The 15713-nt window shown below is 44.4% G+C and overlaps 1 protein-coding gene across 1 annotated transcript in view; it reads left to right on the top strand.

The window, feature by feature from the left end:
* Nucleotides 1-11250: 11250 nt before the first annotated feature.
* FRMPD4 (FERM and PDZ domain containing 4) overlaps nt 11251-15713 on the top strand; it is a 604892-nt gene continuing 600429 nt past the window's right edge. The window contains exon 1 of the mRNA XM_049873115.1: nt 11251-11951. Coding sequence (XP_049729072.1) covers nt 11911-11951 — 41 coding nt within the window. The 5' untranslated portion in view covers nt 11251-11910. The remainder of the gene's footprint in view (nt 11952-15713) is intronic.

The raw sequence follows: 15713 nt of genomic DNA, 5'->3' as shown, positions 1-15713 counted from the left end.
TACAACATGAATGAAACTTGAAAACATTAGGTTGTGTGAAGTAAGTCGTTCATAAAAGGACAAATATTGGATGATCTCACTTATATGAAATATCTAGGATAGGCAAGTGTATAGAGACCAAAGTTCTTTAGTGGTTACGAGAGGCAGGTGGGAGGGAGGAGGAAAGGAGGACTCATTGCTTAGGGGACACTGAGCTTCTGTTACCGATGATGAGAAAATGTGGAAACAATAATGGTGATGGTTGAACAACATGATGAACATAAGTTAATGTCACTGAACTGTACATGTGAAAAATGTTTAAATAGCAAATGTTTTGTCACATATGTATTTCCAACACATGCACAAACAGAACTCAATGACGTCACTTAGGATGCGAGTATAGACAGAAAAGAGAAGTTCTAGGACTGAGCGCTGAGGCATTCCAATGTTTAGAGGTTGGGGAGATGAGGGACAATGACAGAGAAGTAACAAAGAAGATAAGGAGAAGGAGCAGGCAGTGAGGAAGGAAGAAAACCAGGAGAGCATGGTGTCCCTAAAGCCAAGTGAATGAAGTGTTTCAGGGAAGAGGGAATGGTCAGCTAAGTACAATAACAACCAAAAAACCAAACCCGTTGCTGTCAAGTCAATTCCAACTCATTGGGGCTAAGTACAATAAGGGCCAAGAATTGGCCATTGGATTTAGCTACATGCATGCCTCTGGTTCCATTGACAAGAACAGTTTTAATGGAGTGGTGCTTATTAGGATGGTGAAAAGCTGCAGATCAAGTAGATTTAAAATAAAGCAGGAGGCAGTACACACAGACAACTATTTTGAGAAGTTTTGCTATAATATAACCCTATAAAGGCAAGCAAAAAAAGGGGGCATGGCTGAAGGGAGATGAGGGTTAAGGGTTTTTTTTTTAAATAATATTTTATTGTGTTCAAGGTCAAAGTTTACACAGCAAATCAGGTTCCCATTTAACAATTTCTACACAAATTATTTGGTGATATTGGTTACATTTTTCACAACGTGTCCTCATTCTCCATTCGTTGTGTTCTGGTTGTACTACTTCCAGCACTCTAGTTTCCTCACCCCGTTACCATCTCATCTTTGGTTTAGAGTCATATTTGACCATTTGGTCTCATATAGCTGATTTTTTAAAAGAACTCATTACTCACGGGTGATATTCTTTGTTTTATGAGCCAGCTTATTACTTAGCTAAAAGGTAACATCAAGGGATAATTTTGGTTTAGCGTTTAAAGAGTATCTCAGGGCCATAGTCTCAGGGAGTTGTCTAGTTTCACCTGGTCCAGTAAGTCTGGACTTTTTAAGAATTTGAATTCTCTTCCACATTTTTCTCCCATTCTATGAGGATCCATCTATTGTGGGCCTGAGCAGAAGTGTTAAGAGATTTTTTTTTTTTAAGAGAAAGGATAAATAGCAGCATATCTGCATGGGAACCTGATGGGAGTGATCCAGAAGTTCGGGAAGAAATGCTGATGTAGGAGAAAGAGGATAAGAGCTGGAATGAGGGCCCTGAGCAGGGAAGGGAGGCAAGTTTCAAGTGCACACCAGAGGGTTGACCTCCAGAGCACGAGAGTTCATCCCTAGGAACAGGAGGGAAACAGAGTACATGAGCAGAGACATAGAGATATCCTTTTGGTTTTAATACATTCTGCAGCTGGTGAGGAGCCCTGGTGGTGCAATGGTTAAGTGCTTGGCTGCTAAATAAAGGTCAGCAGTTTGAACCCACCCAACGCCTCCGCAGGAGGAAAGACCTGGTGATCTGTTCCCTTTAAGATTACAGCCTAGGAGACCCTACGGGGCAGTTCTACTATGTCCTGTGGGGTAACTATGAGTGGGAATTTACTCAATGGCAAACAACAACAACATACCTGGTGAAGACCCCTGGGTGGTGCAAATGGTTTCCTGACTACTACTTATAGGCTGGCAGTTCAAACCCACCCAGCAGTGACATGAAAAAAAGGCTTGGTGATCTGCTTCCATAAACATTACAGCCATAAAAACTCTATGCAGTGGTTCTACTCTGTAACACATGGAGTGTCCATGAGTCAGAACGGACTTGATGACAACAGGTTTGGCTTTATTTATTTAGGTTGGTATACCTGGTGAGGAAACCCTGGTGGCGTAGTGGTTAAGTGCTACAGCTGCTAACCAAGAGGTCAGCAGTTTGAATCCACCAGGCACTCCTTGGAAACTCTATCAGGCAGTTCTACTCTGTCCTATAGGGTCACTATGAGTCGGAACAACTCTATGGCAGTGGGTGGGTATACCTGGTGAAGACAACTTCAGGGTATTTTTTAAAATAACATAAATCAGGGAGTCATACTTCTCTCTTTCCCTGCTTCCCACAACGAATGCACCAACAAATCCTATTTGAATCATATCCCGAACCTGGTTACTTTTCACCACCTCCTTGTCATGGCCCTCTCCAAGCCACTGCCATTTCTCACCTGGGTTATTGCAACAGGCTCTGAAGTCATATCTGGTCCCCATGCTTACCTCCCTGAAGAGTAGTCATACAAAATACCATATTTTATGCATAACATGTGTTGGACATTTTTTTACATGTTGTTATAAAAAATAGCATAGCGCTGTCACGAAAATACCTGGGAGGGGGGCTGGGAGGGCGCAGCTGGCCAAAAAAAAAAAAAAAAAGAGTATAATGCTCACATTATTTGCATAAAAATACGGTAATCAGATTTTGCCACTTCCTATGGATCTCCCTCCTAAAATAAAATCCAGACCCTGTACATGGGCCTGCTTCTGCCCGTGTGATCTCACCCTTGCGTACCCCCTAAACACTCCCACATCACTCCATTTTACACAATCCTCTTCACGCACGTTGATCACCTTCTGAGTCTTCAGACAGCACTCTTGATTCACGGATTCAGTCCTTGTTTTGTTCTTGCTGTTCCTTCTGCTGGGAATGCTTTTCCACATGAATGCTGAGTAGCAGTCTCCTTTCTGCCCATCACATGTCAGTTTGAACATCACCTTGCTAGAGAAGTCTTTTCTGACTATCAGATCTTAATAGCCACCTAGTCATTCTGTTTCACAGTAAACTATTTTAATTCTCCATTTTTAATAACACCACCATCTGCTGTTTTTCTTATTTATGCTATTTTATTTATTTATTTTGGTGAAAATATCCACCAACCATCCACACACCTACAAGGAAGACCAATTAATACTATTATTGAAATTTACGCACCAACCACTAAGGCCAAAGATGAAGAAAATGATTTTTACCAACTTCTGCAGTCTGAAATTGATCAAACACGCACTCAAAATGCATTCATAACTACTAGTGATCGGAATGCAAAAGCTGGAAACAGAGAAGAAGGATTGGTAGCTGGAAAATATGGCCTTGGTGATAGAAACAATGCCAGAGATCGAATGATAGAATTTTGCAAGACCAACAACTTTTTCATTGCAAATACCTTTTTTCAACAGCATAAACAGCAACTATACACATGGACCTCACCAGATGGAATACACAGGGATCAAATTGACCATATCTGTGGAAAGAGATGATGGAAAAGCTTAATACCATCAGTCAGAACAAGGCCAGAGGCCAAGTTTGGAACAGACCATCAACTGCTCATATGCAAGTTCAAGTTGAAGCTGAAGAAAATTAGAGCAAGTCCACAAGAACCAAAATGTGACCTTGAGTATATCCCACCTGAATTTAGAGACCATCTCAAGAACAGATTTGACGTATTGAACACTAATGACCAAAGACCAGATGAGTTGTGGAATGACATCAAAGACATCATACACGAAGAAAGCAAGAGGCTATTAAAAAGGCAAGAAAGAAGGAAAAGACCAAAATGGATGTCAGAAGAGACTCTGAAACCTGTTCTTGAATGCAGAGTAGCTAAAACAAATGCAAGAAATGATGAAGTAAAAGAGCTGAACAGAAGCTTTCAAAGGGCAACTGGAGAAGACAACTATTATAATGAAATGTGCAAAGACCTGGAGTTAGAAAACCAAAAGGAAAATACACCCTCAACATTTCTAAAGCTGAAAGAAGTGAAGAAAAAATTCAAGCCTCGAGTTGCTTTATTGAAGGATCTAATGGAAATCCTGGTGGCACAGTGGTTAACAGCTTGGCTGCTAACCAAAAGGCAGGCAGTTCAAATCTACCAGGCTGTCCTTGGAAACCCTGTGGGGCAGTTCTACCCTGTCCTATAAGGTCACTATGAGTCGGACTTGACTCGATGGCAATAGGTTAATGGGTTACAGGAAAAATATTGAATGAAGGAGGAAGCATCATAAGAAGACGGAAGGAATACAGAATCACTGTACCAAAAAGAATTGGTCGACGTTCAACCATATCAGGATGTAGCATACGATCAAGAACTGATGATACTGAAGGAAGAAATCCAAGCTGCACTGAAGGCATTGTCAAAAAAACAAGGCTCCAGGAATTGAGGGAATACCAATTGAGATGTTTCAACAAACAGATGAAGCATTAGAGGTGCTCACTCATCTATGCCAAAAAATTTGTAAGACAGCTACCTGGCCAACTGACTGGAAAAAAAAATCCATTGCTGTTGAGTCGATTCTGACTCATAGCGACCCTATAGGGCAGAGTGGAACTGCCCCATAGAGTTTCCAAGGAGCGCCTGCCAGATTCCAACTGCTGACCTTTTGGTTAGCAGCCGTAGCACTTAACCACTACACTACCAGCGTTTCCAACTGACTGGAAGAGATCCATATTTGTGCCTATTCCAGAGAAAGGTGATCCAACAGAATGCTGAAATTATCAAACGATATCATTAATACCACATACAAGTAAAATTTTCTGAAGATCATTCAAAAGCGATTGCAGCAGTACATTTACAGGGAACTGTTAAAAATTCAAGCTGGATTCAGAAGAGGATGTGGAACAAGGGATTCCGTTGCTATCGTCAGACAGATATTGACTGAAATCAGAGAACACCAGAAAGATGTCTACCTGTGTTTTATTGATTATGCAAAGGCATTTGACTGTGTGGATCATAACAAATTATAGATTACATTGTGAAGAATGGGAATTCCAGAACACTTCATTGTGCTCATGAGGAAGTCCTTGAAACAGAACAAGGGGATACTGCATGCTTTAAAGCCAGGAAAGATGTGCATCAGGGTTGTATCCTTTCACCATACTAATTCAGTCCGTATGCTGAGCAAATAATGTGAGAAGCTGGACTGTATGAAGAACATGGCATCAGGATTGGAGGAAGACTCATTAACAACCTAGGATATGCAGATGACACAACCTTGCTTGCTAAAAGCAAAGAGGACTTGAAGCACTAACTGGTGAAGATCAAAGACTACAGCCTTCAGTCAACATAAAGAAAAAAAAATCCTCATAACTGCACCAATAAGCAACATCATGATAAACAGAGAAAATACTGAAGTTGTCAAGGATTTCATTTTACTTGGATCCACAATCAACGCCCATGGAAGTAGCAGTCAAGCTATCAAACAACATATTACATTCAGCAAATCTGCTGCTAAACACCCCTTTAAAGTGTTAAAAAGCAAAGATATCACTTTGAGGACTAAGATGTGCCTGACCCAAGCCATGGTATTTTCAGTTAACTCATATGCATGCAAAAAGCTGGACAATGAGTAAGGAAGACAGAAGACTTGACGCCTTTGAATTATGACATTGGTGAAGAATACTGAACCTACTGAAGACTGCCAGAAGAACAAACAAATCTGTCTTGGAAGAAAACCAAACACCAAACCCGTTGCCGTTGAGTCGATTCCGACTCATTAAAAAACCCAGTGCCGTCGAGTCGATTCTGACTCATAGACTCACAGGGGCCCTGTAAGACAGTAGAACTGCCCCACAGGGTTTCCAAGGAGCACCTGATGGATTCAAACTGCCGACCCTTTGGTTAGCAGCCATAGCTCTTAACTACCACACCACCAGGGTGTCTTGGAAGAAGTACAGCCAGAATGCTCCTTAATAGGGGGGATGGTGATACTTCGTCTCACATACTTTAGGCATGTTATCAGGAGGGACCAGTCCCTGGAGAAGGACATCATGCTTGGTAAAGTAGAAAGTCAGTGAAAAAGAGGAGGACCCTCAACGAGATGGTCTGACACAGTGGCTGTAACAACGGGCTCAAGCATAACAATGATTGTGAGCATGGCGAAGGACCTGGCAGTGTTTCATTCTGTGGTACGTAGGGTTGCTATGAGTCTGAACCAATTCGATAGCACCTAACAACAACAACATACACAAATCATATAACCATTCAATAATTTTTACATGTAAGTTCAATGACATTAGTTGCATTCTTCATGTTGTATCATCATTCTGGCTATCCCCATATTTTTTCACAACCACTGACTTAGACTCGCTGCCTCATTAACTACTCATCTATGCTTTAGAGTTACTGTTGTCAGTTTGATCTGCTATAGATTATTCTTTAAAAAAGAGCACAATGCTCAAGGCAAACATTCTTTAGTAATTCAGCTAAACTGTTGTTTAGCTTGAAGGTAACTTCAGGAAATAGTTTTAGTTCAAGGTTCAAAAATTTTCTCAGGGCAACAGATTCAGAGCTTCCTCCAGCTTCAATAGGTCCTGTAAGTCTGGATTCTATAAGAAATTTGAAATTCTGTTCCATCTTTTTCCTCTTTTTGATCAGGACTCGTCTATTGTATTGAGTCCTTGATCAAAACATTCAGTAATGGTAGCCAGACACCATCCAGTTCTGGTGTCCTGGCAAAGGAAGTAATACTTCATGATATGATATTTTATATTTTTATTGTCTGTCTCCGTATTAGAATGTAAGTTCTATGAAAGCAGAAATATGCCTTGTTCTCTGGTATATTTCCTTAGGACAGTGCCTGGTACAAAGGAAAAACTCCATGAATATTTATTAAATGAATGGATACTATGCTTTTATTTACTCACTTCTGTTTTCAGGGCTATAACGAGATGGTTGAGATGCTACAGTCCAAATGGAAAAGGCATAGAGTTTTCTCTATTGTAACGTGCAGCAAAAGGACCCTTAGCTGCCAACCCGTATGAAACATCTGGGCCAATAGTAGATTCCCAACATCAACTTTAGGTAAGAACTTAACGAAGAAGAAACTCCTTCTTCTTTGTCCTGAGAATTCTCCCAGAGCATAAAAAATTTTGTCCTGAGAATTCTCCCAGAGCATAAAAAATAACACTGCTTAGGGTTTCGATGATTGTGGCAAAAATATCCACATCTGAACAATCCAAGCAAATATTGTCATCTTCAAAGCAGTGATTTTAGAGGCTGCAACTTTTGGTGACAGTGCTGCCAAGACTCAAAACAGGTGTGGATGTCTTTCTGGAGCTAATATCCATGTGCCAACTCTGAACTGGTGTCCACATTCAAGCGCTCATTCGGTAAGGTAGGGATGTATTATCATTTCCATTTTAAAGGCAGGGAAACTGAGTCTCAGAGAAGTTAAGTGACTTACTCTGGATCCGTTGACTTTGAGTCTCTTATTCATGAGTAAATTCAACAGTCTTTGAAAGTGTGTTTGGTTTTCAGAAATGGCCAAATGTCTCTTGGATACAAGTAAGGCAAATTAAGTAGATTTGCAAGGAGGGTAATAGAGGTCCTGATGAGTAAAACCTCTACAAAGCATGTCGTAGTTGTTGTTAGCCGCCATTGAGTCGGACCCTGACTCATGGCAACCCCATGTACAACAGGATTGGACCACTGTGATCCACAGGGTTTTTTCATTGGCTGGTTTTCGAAAATAGATCTTCAGGCCTTTTTTCCGTGTTCATCTTAGTCTGGAAGCTCCGCTGAAACCTGTTCGGCATCACAGCAACATGGAAGCTTCTCGCCTGACAGGTGGTGGCTGTCCTTGCAGTTCATTGGCTAGAAATTGAACCTGGGTCTCATGCATGAAAGGTGAAAATTTTATCACTGAGCCACCACTTTCCTCCTACAAAATATCGAAGGGGCCTTAGAGGTTATCCAGACTAAAAAAAAAAAACTTCAGAAAATCTGCTCAAGGTGCCACTCATTGGTTTTTTGTTTTGTTTTAGGGAGATTCATTTCATGTTAGACATAGAAACATATTCCAACCTCTGCCGCACACACCTGGTACAGAGAAGGTCAGAACTGATAGAAAACTCAGACTGAACGCACTGCTGTCCAGTTGATGCCAACTCATAGCAACCCCATAGGACAAAGTAGAACTGCCTCATAGGGTTTCCAAGGCTATAAATCTTGACGGAAGTAGACTGCCACATCTTTCTCCCCTGAGCAGCTAGTGGCTTTGAACTACCGACCTTTTGGTTAGCAGCTGTGTGCTTTAACCACGGCACCACCAGGGCTCCTTAGAGCTGATGGAACAGCTACTCAAATCTCTTTCAGAGGGCTTAATGGTGTTTCAGAGCAGCAGAACTTCCAGTTTTACATCTCTGAGAAACAAAGGAGGCGGGGCAGAACGTCTTTGCTTTAGAAGAAAAGCTATTGATCACCAGAAACATACCAGAACATTAATATATCAGAAGAGTGTAAGGACTGGAGAAGCCAGTCGTTTCCCTCGCTGGCTGTAACGCTGTGGAGAGTGGGCATCTGCACTGTGAATAATTGTACTGTACAAATTGGCGGAGGGGAGAAGCCCAACAGCAAGCTATTCCAGGTCGACCAGATGTCTTGAAGGGTGTCTGTCTCCCTACAAGTCAACACTATGTCTATTTCTTGTCATTTTCACGACCAGGTGATTAGCTGTTTGGTATGGAATTATGTTTTTAAGAAGAAAGCCCTACTGTTCTGTTCTCAAAAGGAAAAACTTTTCAAAATACAGTTTCTGAAGGCATTGTTTCATCCCCCTTTCCTGATCCAAAACTGGTCTCCTAGTGCCTGTGGCCGCTCTTTTGGGAAGGGGTAGAGAGAGTGAAGGAAAAAAAGAACTGGAGAATGTGGGAGTGTCCTCATTGCCACATTAGCAATTCAAAGGACATGCAAACAGTGAAGGCTGCTGAGGAAGGAAGAGTGTGTGTGTTTGGGGGTGGGGGGCGTGGGCAAAGATAAGCCCTGAGGTCAGAGACAGAGCAGCACCGATGGGATGCCAGACCGATTGGATTTGTCTGAGAATCTGATGAACATAAAATTTGTCCATTCAACAAATATTTATTAAGGTCTTTCTACATCCAAGGAAAGAAACCCTGGTGGCACAGTGCTTAAGTGATCGGCTACTAACCAAGAGATCGGTGGTTTGAACTCGCCCAGCAGCTCCGTGGGAGAAAAACCTGGCCATCTGCTCCTGTAAAGATTACAGCCAAGAAAACCCTGTGGGGCAGTTCCACTCTGTCATATGGGGTCTCTGTGAGTCCAAACGGCACTTAACAACAACATATCCAAGGAACTGTCCTTGACATTTGAGACCCATCAGTGAAATCCATCCTTGCCCTTGTGGAGCTTTCATTCCAGTGCAGGAATCAGAGAAGAAACAATAAACATAAAAATAAATTATCTAGTGTGTTGGTGGGTGATAAGTGCTATAAAAAAAAAAAAAAGGAAACAGGAAAAAATGGAGCAGTTCATGGGGACTCAGAGGCCAGGGGATGCAGGCCTGGAAGTTTCAGATAGGCTTTTCAGAGGTGCTTTTTGGAGGCGACATTTGTGGAAAGGCCTGATGGGGTGAAGGAGCTGGCCATGCAAATATCTGAAGGAAGAGTATTCCAGGCAGAGGGAACAGCCATTGCAAAGAGCCTAACGTGGCGGGATACCTGCCCAGTTTGAAAAGCAGCAAGGAAGCCAGTGTTGCTGGAGCAGGATGGGAGGGGAGAGAAGAAGGGAGGTCAGATAGGGTCAGAGAGATCAAGGGCCAGGGTGACTAAGACCTTGTTGGTTATCGTAGGGGTGCAACTGTAGCTCTCAGGAGAATGGACAGCTTTTGCAGGGCTTGGATCCAGCAAGTAACATTATCCGACCCACGTTTAAAAAACATTTCTTTGACTAGTACATTGAAAATAGATTGTGGCATAAAAATAAAAGATTTCTCTTTTTTCAACATGTGCCTTACTTATATGACAGGGTTGCTATGAGACTCAATTGCAGAACTGTTTTAAAAATGTTCAAGCACTGTGCAGACCCAAACTATAATTATTATTTTACACAAACAATAGGGGGTTCACAAGCCAAGGTTCCCCTGGCCTCCTCTGAGCCATGAAATTATAGTTTATCTACAAGAAGCTCAAGGGACATTGATTCCATTTACTTCAAGAAAAAAAAAAAAGGTAAGCATTGTACCTGTGAGCTTTAAATCATTAGGTTTTGCAGATTGCTAGTTATTTTATGTTTAATTTTTGAAAGAATTGCTTTTTTTTTTTTTAACTTGGAAGTACCTGGCTTGAATACTGAAGACTTTCAATCCAGCCTCAGACCAGAAGAGGAGCAGAAGTCTGAGAACTTTAAACCCATTCTGTTTTCCCTGATCCCCTCCAGAGCTAGCTGCTGTGGCTAGCTCCTCCAGTATTTCGGGGGTGGCAGCGTTTCTTTGCGGTGGCCCTGCTGGCAGATGAACGCTGCTGGGTGGGAGACACATTTTGGGAGACCAGCTGACCTTCCTTCAGAGAAGCTTGGGGGAAATTCTGCAAGGATTTTGGAGAAGAGGTCCTGAGACTCCAAGAGAAAGAAGAGAGAGGGGCTTCCTGGGAGACAGAACTGAGTTACTGAAGGGGGAGGCGGGGTAGGTGTGCTAAATGGCTGCAAGTTGGAGTTTACTCTGCTTAAGGTGAGTGTTTACGTTTTCTCTGCTTTCGTTTTTTTCAGGCGAGGGTTGGTTTTGTATTTTGTTTGTTTCCTTCTTCACCCACCGCTCAATCTGAAAAAGCAGCTAGGTCTGCAGGCCAGACCCCATTCTCATCCCTTCTCTATAAGTCTGAGCCCCCCATTCAAACGAGCCCCCCCCGCCCCCTCCACCGCGGGTTGCTGGGACCCCCTGCTCGCCTGTCCCCCTCTAGCTGTTATCGCTTCTTCCCCCGCCCCCAACACACACACAAGGCTCTGGTTCTAATTGTTTTGATTTCGCCGACGCCCCCCTGGCGCTGATTCCTAAGACACTCCTTCCCAGCCGGCCGGGCTGGCACGTCTTGCCCCAGCAGGTCGAGGAAGGCAGTGAGAACTCTGCGCTTTCCAAATCGCGCCCACCGCGCTGGGTATCTCCCTCCCCTTTCCTTGGACCAGCGATCTTGCCTGCACCCTCCCGGATCGTCCGCCTGGGCTACGGGTGGTTGTGGAACCCACTGAGGCTTTGGGCAAACTGCGGTGGCCCGGCCCTCGTCGGGCTTGGGGAGGGCGGGGTGGCGTTTGCGGGCCCTCAGTGTGCCAGAGACTGTTGGAGCCGATCTTGCCGCTCGAGAGGCGCACACAGAGGGTGACAGGAGCGTGTGCCCCCTCCCCGGGCTGTGGGGGTGGGGACAGGAACGGGGACTCGGGCAGGAAGGCGGCGGGGAGGCAACTGCAGTGCTGCGAGGGGTGCGTGAGCCGCGCCAGTAGCCCGTCGCCTCCCAGTGCATCTGCGCTCCCCGGAGCGCGGGGCACGGGTCGCGGCTGGAGCAGGAGGGACCCCCGCGCCGCCTCGCCTCCCGCCGCCAGGGCGCACGGGGCGGGGCGCACGATCGGCCGCCCCCGCCCGCGCCCAGCCCCTCTCCAGTGACTTTTCCCGGCGCGGCGCCGCTCCACGGTCCTGCTCGGAATGCACACGCAGCTCCCGGCCGGAGGGGGGTAGCAGCCGCCGCCTCCAGGTGCCGGCTCAACCGGGCCGCCGCCGCCACCCGCCGTCGCCGCCACTCGAGCCCCGGGCGCGCCGAGGTCCCGGTCATGGGGCTGCCGCTGCGGCCGCTGCGGTCTTGAGGAGGGGCAACGGAAGCAGCGCTGCGCTTTCGGGAGTCCCCGGCTGCCCGCATGGATGTCTTCAGCTTTGTGAAGATTGCAAAGCTCTCGAGGTAGGATCCGCGCTGGTTCGCTTGCACCCGGGGCCGCCACGACCACGGGCAACTTGGCGCTTGATTTTGCGGGAGGTTTGGGGAACAGCAAAAGCTGGGGACAACAGTGGGGCTTCAGATCGGACTGGAACGGCGTGGCCAGGGGCTATAGCGTTCAATCTATTTCTCACTGGTTCCCCGGGCATAGACTGCACACGCAGAGACCCACGCGCGCTCACGCACACACGGATCTTCACGACAGTTTGTTTTCCCTTAGGAAAAGCCCCAGTGGTACTTGGGGTCACATGTGCAATTCAGGACCAAGAAAAGATGGTTGTAGTTGCTGCTGCTGCTGCTTCTAGGACAAGCCCAGAGTGCTTGTAGCTTGGGTACCTGCCTTCCAAGTAGCAGCAACATAAAGTGTCCCTGTCGCCCCTTACCCCCAAATTAGACGTCCACACCCGAAAAAGTCCACTTGTAGGTTGACTCAGGTTGAGTGTTCCCACCAGTGACCTAGATGATGAAGTCATGGAGATAGAAGAGAAAGACCTTAAGCCTTTCCCTGGGTAACTATATATTTCTCAGCTTTGAAAGATTTAGAAATTTGTTTCCAAGTGGCTGTGTTGTGGAAACCAAAGAAAAATCCTGGATTCAGGCAGATTTCCTGGGCAGGGCTTGACAGGAGGAGGTACATTCCCACTCTTGGACCGCCTAGCTACTATTATCTGGTCAGAGCATTCCTCCTCAGTCTTCTGCCCTGCTTAGGTTTCTAAGTTGGGCTTCCAAAGTCTCCACTGAGCCCAAGAAGGAAGGTCTGCCGCTTGCAGTGTGGCCTCAACACGAGAAGAGCCCAGTAAGAGAGGTCTCCGAAAACCCTGCCCAACTTTCTCTGCCCAAGTCCCTGGAAGGCCTGGCCTTCTGCCCCTGAGCTCTTTATAGCAGTTACCATCACCACCTTAGGAGGTAGACAGTAGGGTTTTACCAGGATGCAGCTTAAAGACCTGCTAGAAAGACAGAATAATTCTAGGTTTGTCTTCATTCTTTAGTGTTGGGTGGGCCGTGTTGATTGCATCAGGCAGGAACAGGCAGCCTCAAATACCCCGAGTCAGAAACGTATGTTGACTTTGCTTTGCCAAATTACATTTGGGCCATTTCAGAAACATTAAGCTTGGATGTTGTCAGTAGGACATGTCCCTCTCCAGCATCTACAGGTCTTTAGTTATTCTTCCTGCTCGTCTCCACCTTCCCTCTCCACTCACACTGGTCAGTCTTAATATCACCAGCTGATTCCTCTAGGGAAAGGGCCCCACGGTCACTTACCCTGGGTAGGTAGACTTGGGTAAATACATCTGCCTAGAGCCCCCAGGCTCCCACACATCAGAAGACTCATGAGTTAAGCAGTGGGTGATTGTGGTATAGCATTGTTTGGTTTCCCACCGATACCATAGACAGCCATGGCGTCACACCACTTCCTGCGTGCTTCTGCCCATGGCTGGTTTATAAACAGCTGTTAAATCACACATGGATGCGAAATAACTGCGGGTAAGTTTAGAAAGTGCATGGAGCCCTCTGTGTGATGGACAGAGAGATTGGTGAAGGGAAAAGGGACATTCAACCAATAGTATAAAGTAACCAAAATAGTTTGCAGTGCCCTCGGATACTCAAAACAGCAAGCTGAACAAAACATCTAGAGCCTAGGTTTTGTCCTTAAACTTTGGAGCTTGGGAGAGGACAGTGCTGGTGTCAGAGAAAAGAGGTTTTCGACTCAAAGTTTCCTAAATTCTAGGATGCCTTCATGGTGTTAACAGATCTGAGCATTTGCAAAACCCAAGGCGGGTTTGTGAGGGATTAGCATAAAAAAAAAACTCTAGGGAGAGAGTGTGAATTTCAATTTCTATCTTTACTGTCATGCCATAGAGAGTTGATTCTAAAGAGAAGGTGCACATGTCCTGAGCTTATGTGCCCATTAACAAATCTTCCATCCCTAGGAGTTCTTCCTTTTCTTCTGTGTGAGCTCAAAGATGGTCCCCAAGCTGAGCTAGAAACACCTCGAGAGGGCCATCAGCTTGCAGAAACACGTTTGCAGCTGCCTATTTCTGCCCTGCAAGCATTAGAGGGTTGTATGTGTGTGTGTTTGAAACAGTGTTGCAGAAATCAAGTTCTTTTCACAAAGGTGGAGCAGAAAAGTGCTTACATTGCAGGATTTTCCTGATTTCAGAATGGATAATCTTCCTAAGGGATTTAGCTTTGATCAGCGTGGTTACTTGAGTGCTTAAAATTCTCTTGCTTTAGAGGGGAATACGCAGAGTTACCTCAGGCCTGTGCCTTGCCTTTCGAGCCTAAGAACTTCAGTTTCTAAATGTTGATTCAGAAAGCCTTTGCTGTAGAAAGCATAACTGATACTTGCCGAAGGTCCTGTCTGTGAATAAAGACAGAGATAATTACAGAGAACTCCAGGGGAATATTAATTCACACTGGAATGAATAAACAGCGTCTTTTGACTTTTCAAAGTACCCATACTTAACCATCAATTCCCAAATCTATGCCCTTTAATCATGGGAAGAATCAGAATTCAGATTGCCCTTCAACCCAGTTTCATCTTATGACCATCACTTAAACAAGATTTTTTTTTTTTTTTGCTGCCAAGTGTTGGGCTAGCTGGCAAGTTGTGACCCTTTACATCATCTGTTTGAGTTGTGACCCTTGATGCATCCATTGTAGGTGGCACAGTGTGTCACGCTTCTAGCGGGAGATGCTTTTTCTTGTTCTTCTAATTTTCTGATTATTAAACTGCTTGATAGTTTACATGGAATTTTACTTCACTGTTTCCTTGGTAACAGTTATATATCATTTCCATCCTTGTAGATGAGCACATTACAGATGATTGCCTTATAAACCAGTAATAGTATAAAAATAGGCATATATTTTTATTGTTACTGCTCTTTGTATCGACTATTTCGTTTGTAAAGCAGATGCACTCTTCCCAATGTTTATAGAAGAATGTGATTCAGTAGAAAAACATATGATTATGCCCCCTTTGCCAGAGGAAGGAGGTGATTTAAGACCCCAAACTTCTAGGGGTGTTATTATACAGAGTGATGCTTTCATGGGATGAATCGCCTGCTTCCTTTCTTTTCTTTAAGCAAAATGACACACTTGGAGATGATGATTGAATCCCAATTACTAATATGAAGATTATTTCTTGTAGTAGTAAGTACATTTTCTTGGGGGGGGGTGTGCTTATTTTACATTTTCTCCTAGTCCCGTGGGTTATTCCCTGGTAGAGAGCAGCGATATAATAAAGTACATAGATTTTATTACAAATATCATACATTTGAGGAAGAATAAAAAATATAGTTACAATTTCCTGAGATTTATATGTAAAATCTGATCAGAGATGACTAAACTTCTATTTTTTACCTGCACCTTATTCCAGATTAAATATTTCCTAGGGAAAAGGGAAGTTAAAGAAGTGGAAAAAGTCAGATTTCTCCCGTCTCTATTCTTACCGGAGTAATTGCATTCATCTTGCTGCTAAGAGTGCACTCAGGAGGCTAGCCAAGCAAAACCCCCAAAGACGGTGGATTTGAATTGTATTCAAAATGCCACTTGCGCATTGTCTGATTCCTTTCTGTGTTCTGCTGATTTTGGTGGCTGTCAGGAGGTGAAAAGATGAACTGTTTCATAACAGAACCAGATTCCTGCTTTAGGAATATTTAACTCTCCTTTCCCAGGGGTTGCTAGTTTGCAGCTGTGAAAGCCTAGTCGCTTGCAGTTCCAAGA

Source organism: Elephas maximus, chromosome X, assembly GCF_024166365.1.
Source record: "Elephas maximus indicus isolate mEleMax1 chromosome X, mEleMax1 primary haplotype, whole genome shotgun sequence".
Taxonomy (NCBI): domain Eukaryota; kingdom Metazoa; phylum Chordata; class Mammalia; order Proboscidea; family Elephantidae; genus Elephas; species Elephas maximus.
The sequence above is the reverse complement of the archived record's forward strand: the minus strand, read 5'-3'. Positions and strand labels throughout refer to the sequence as shown.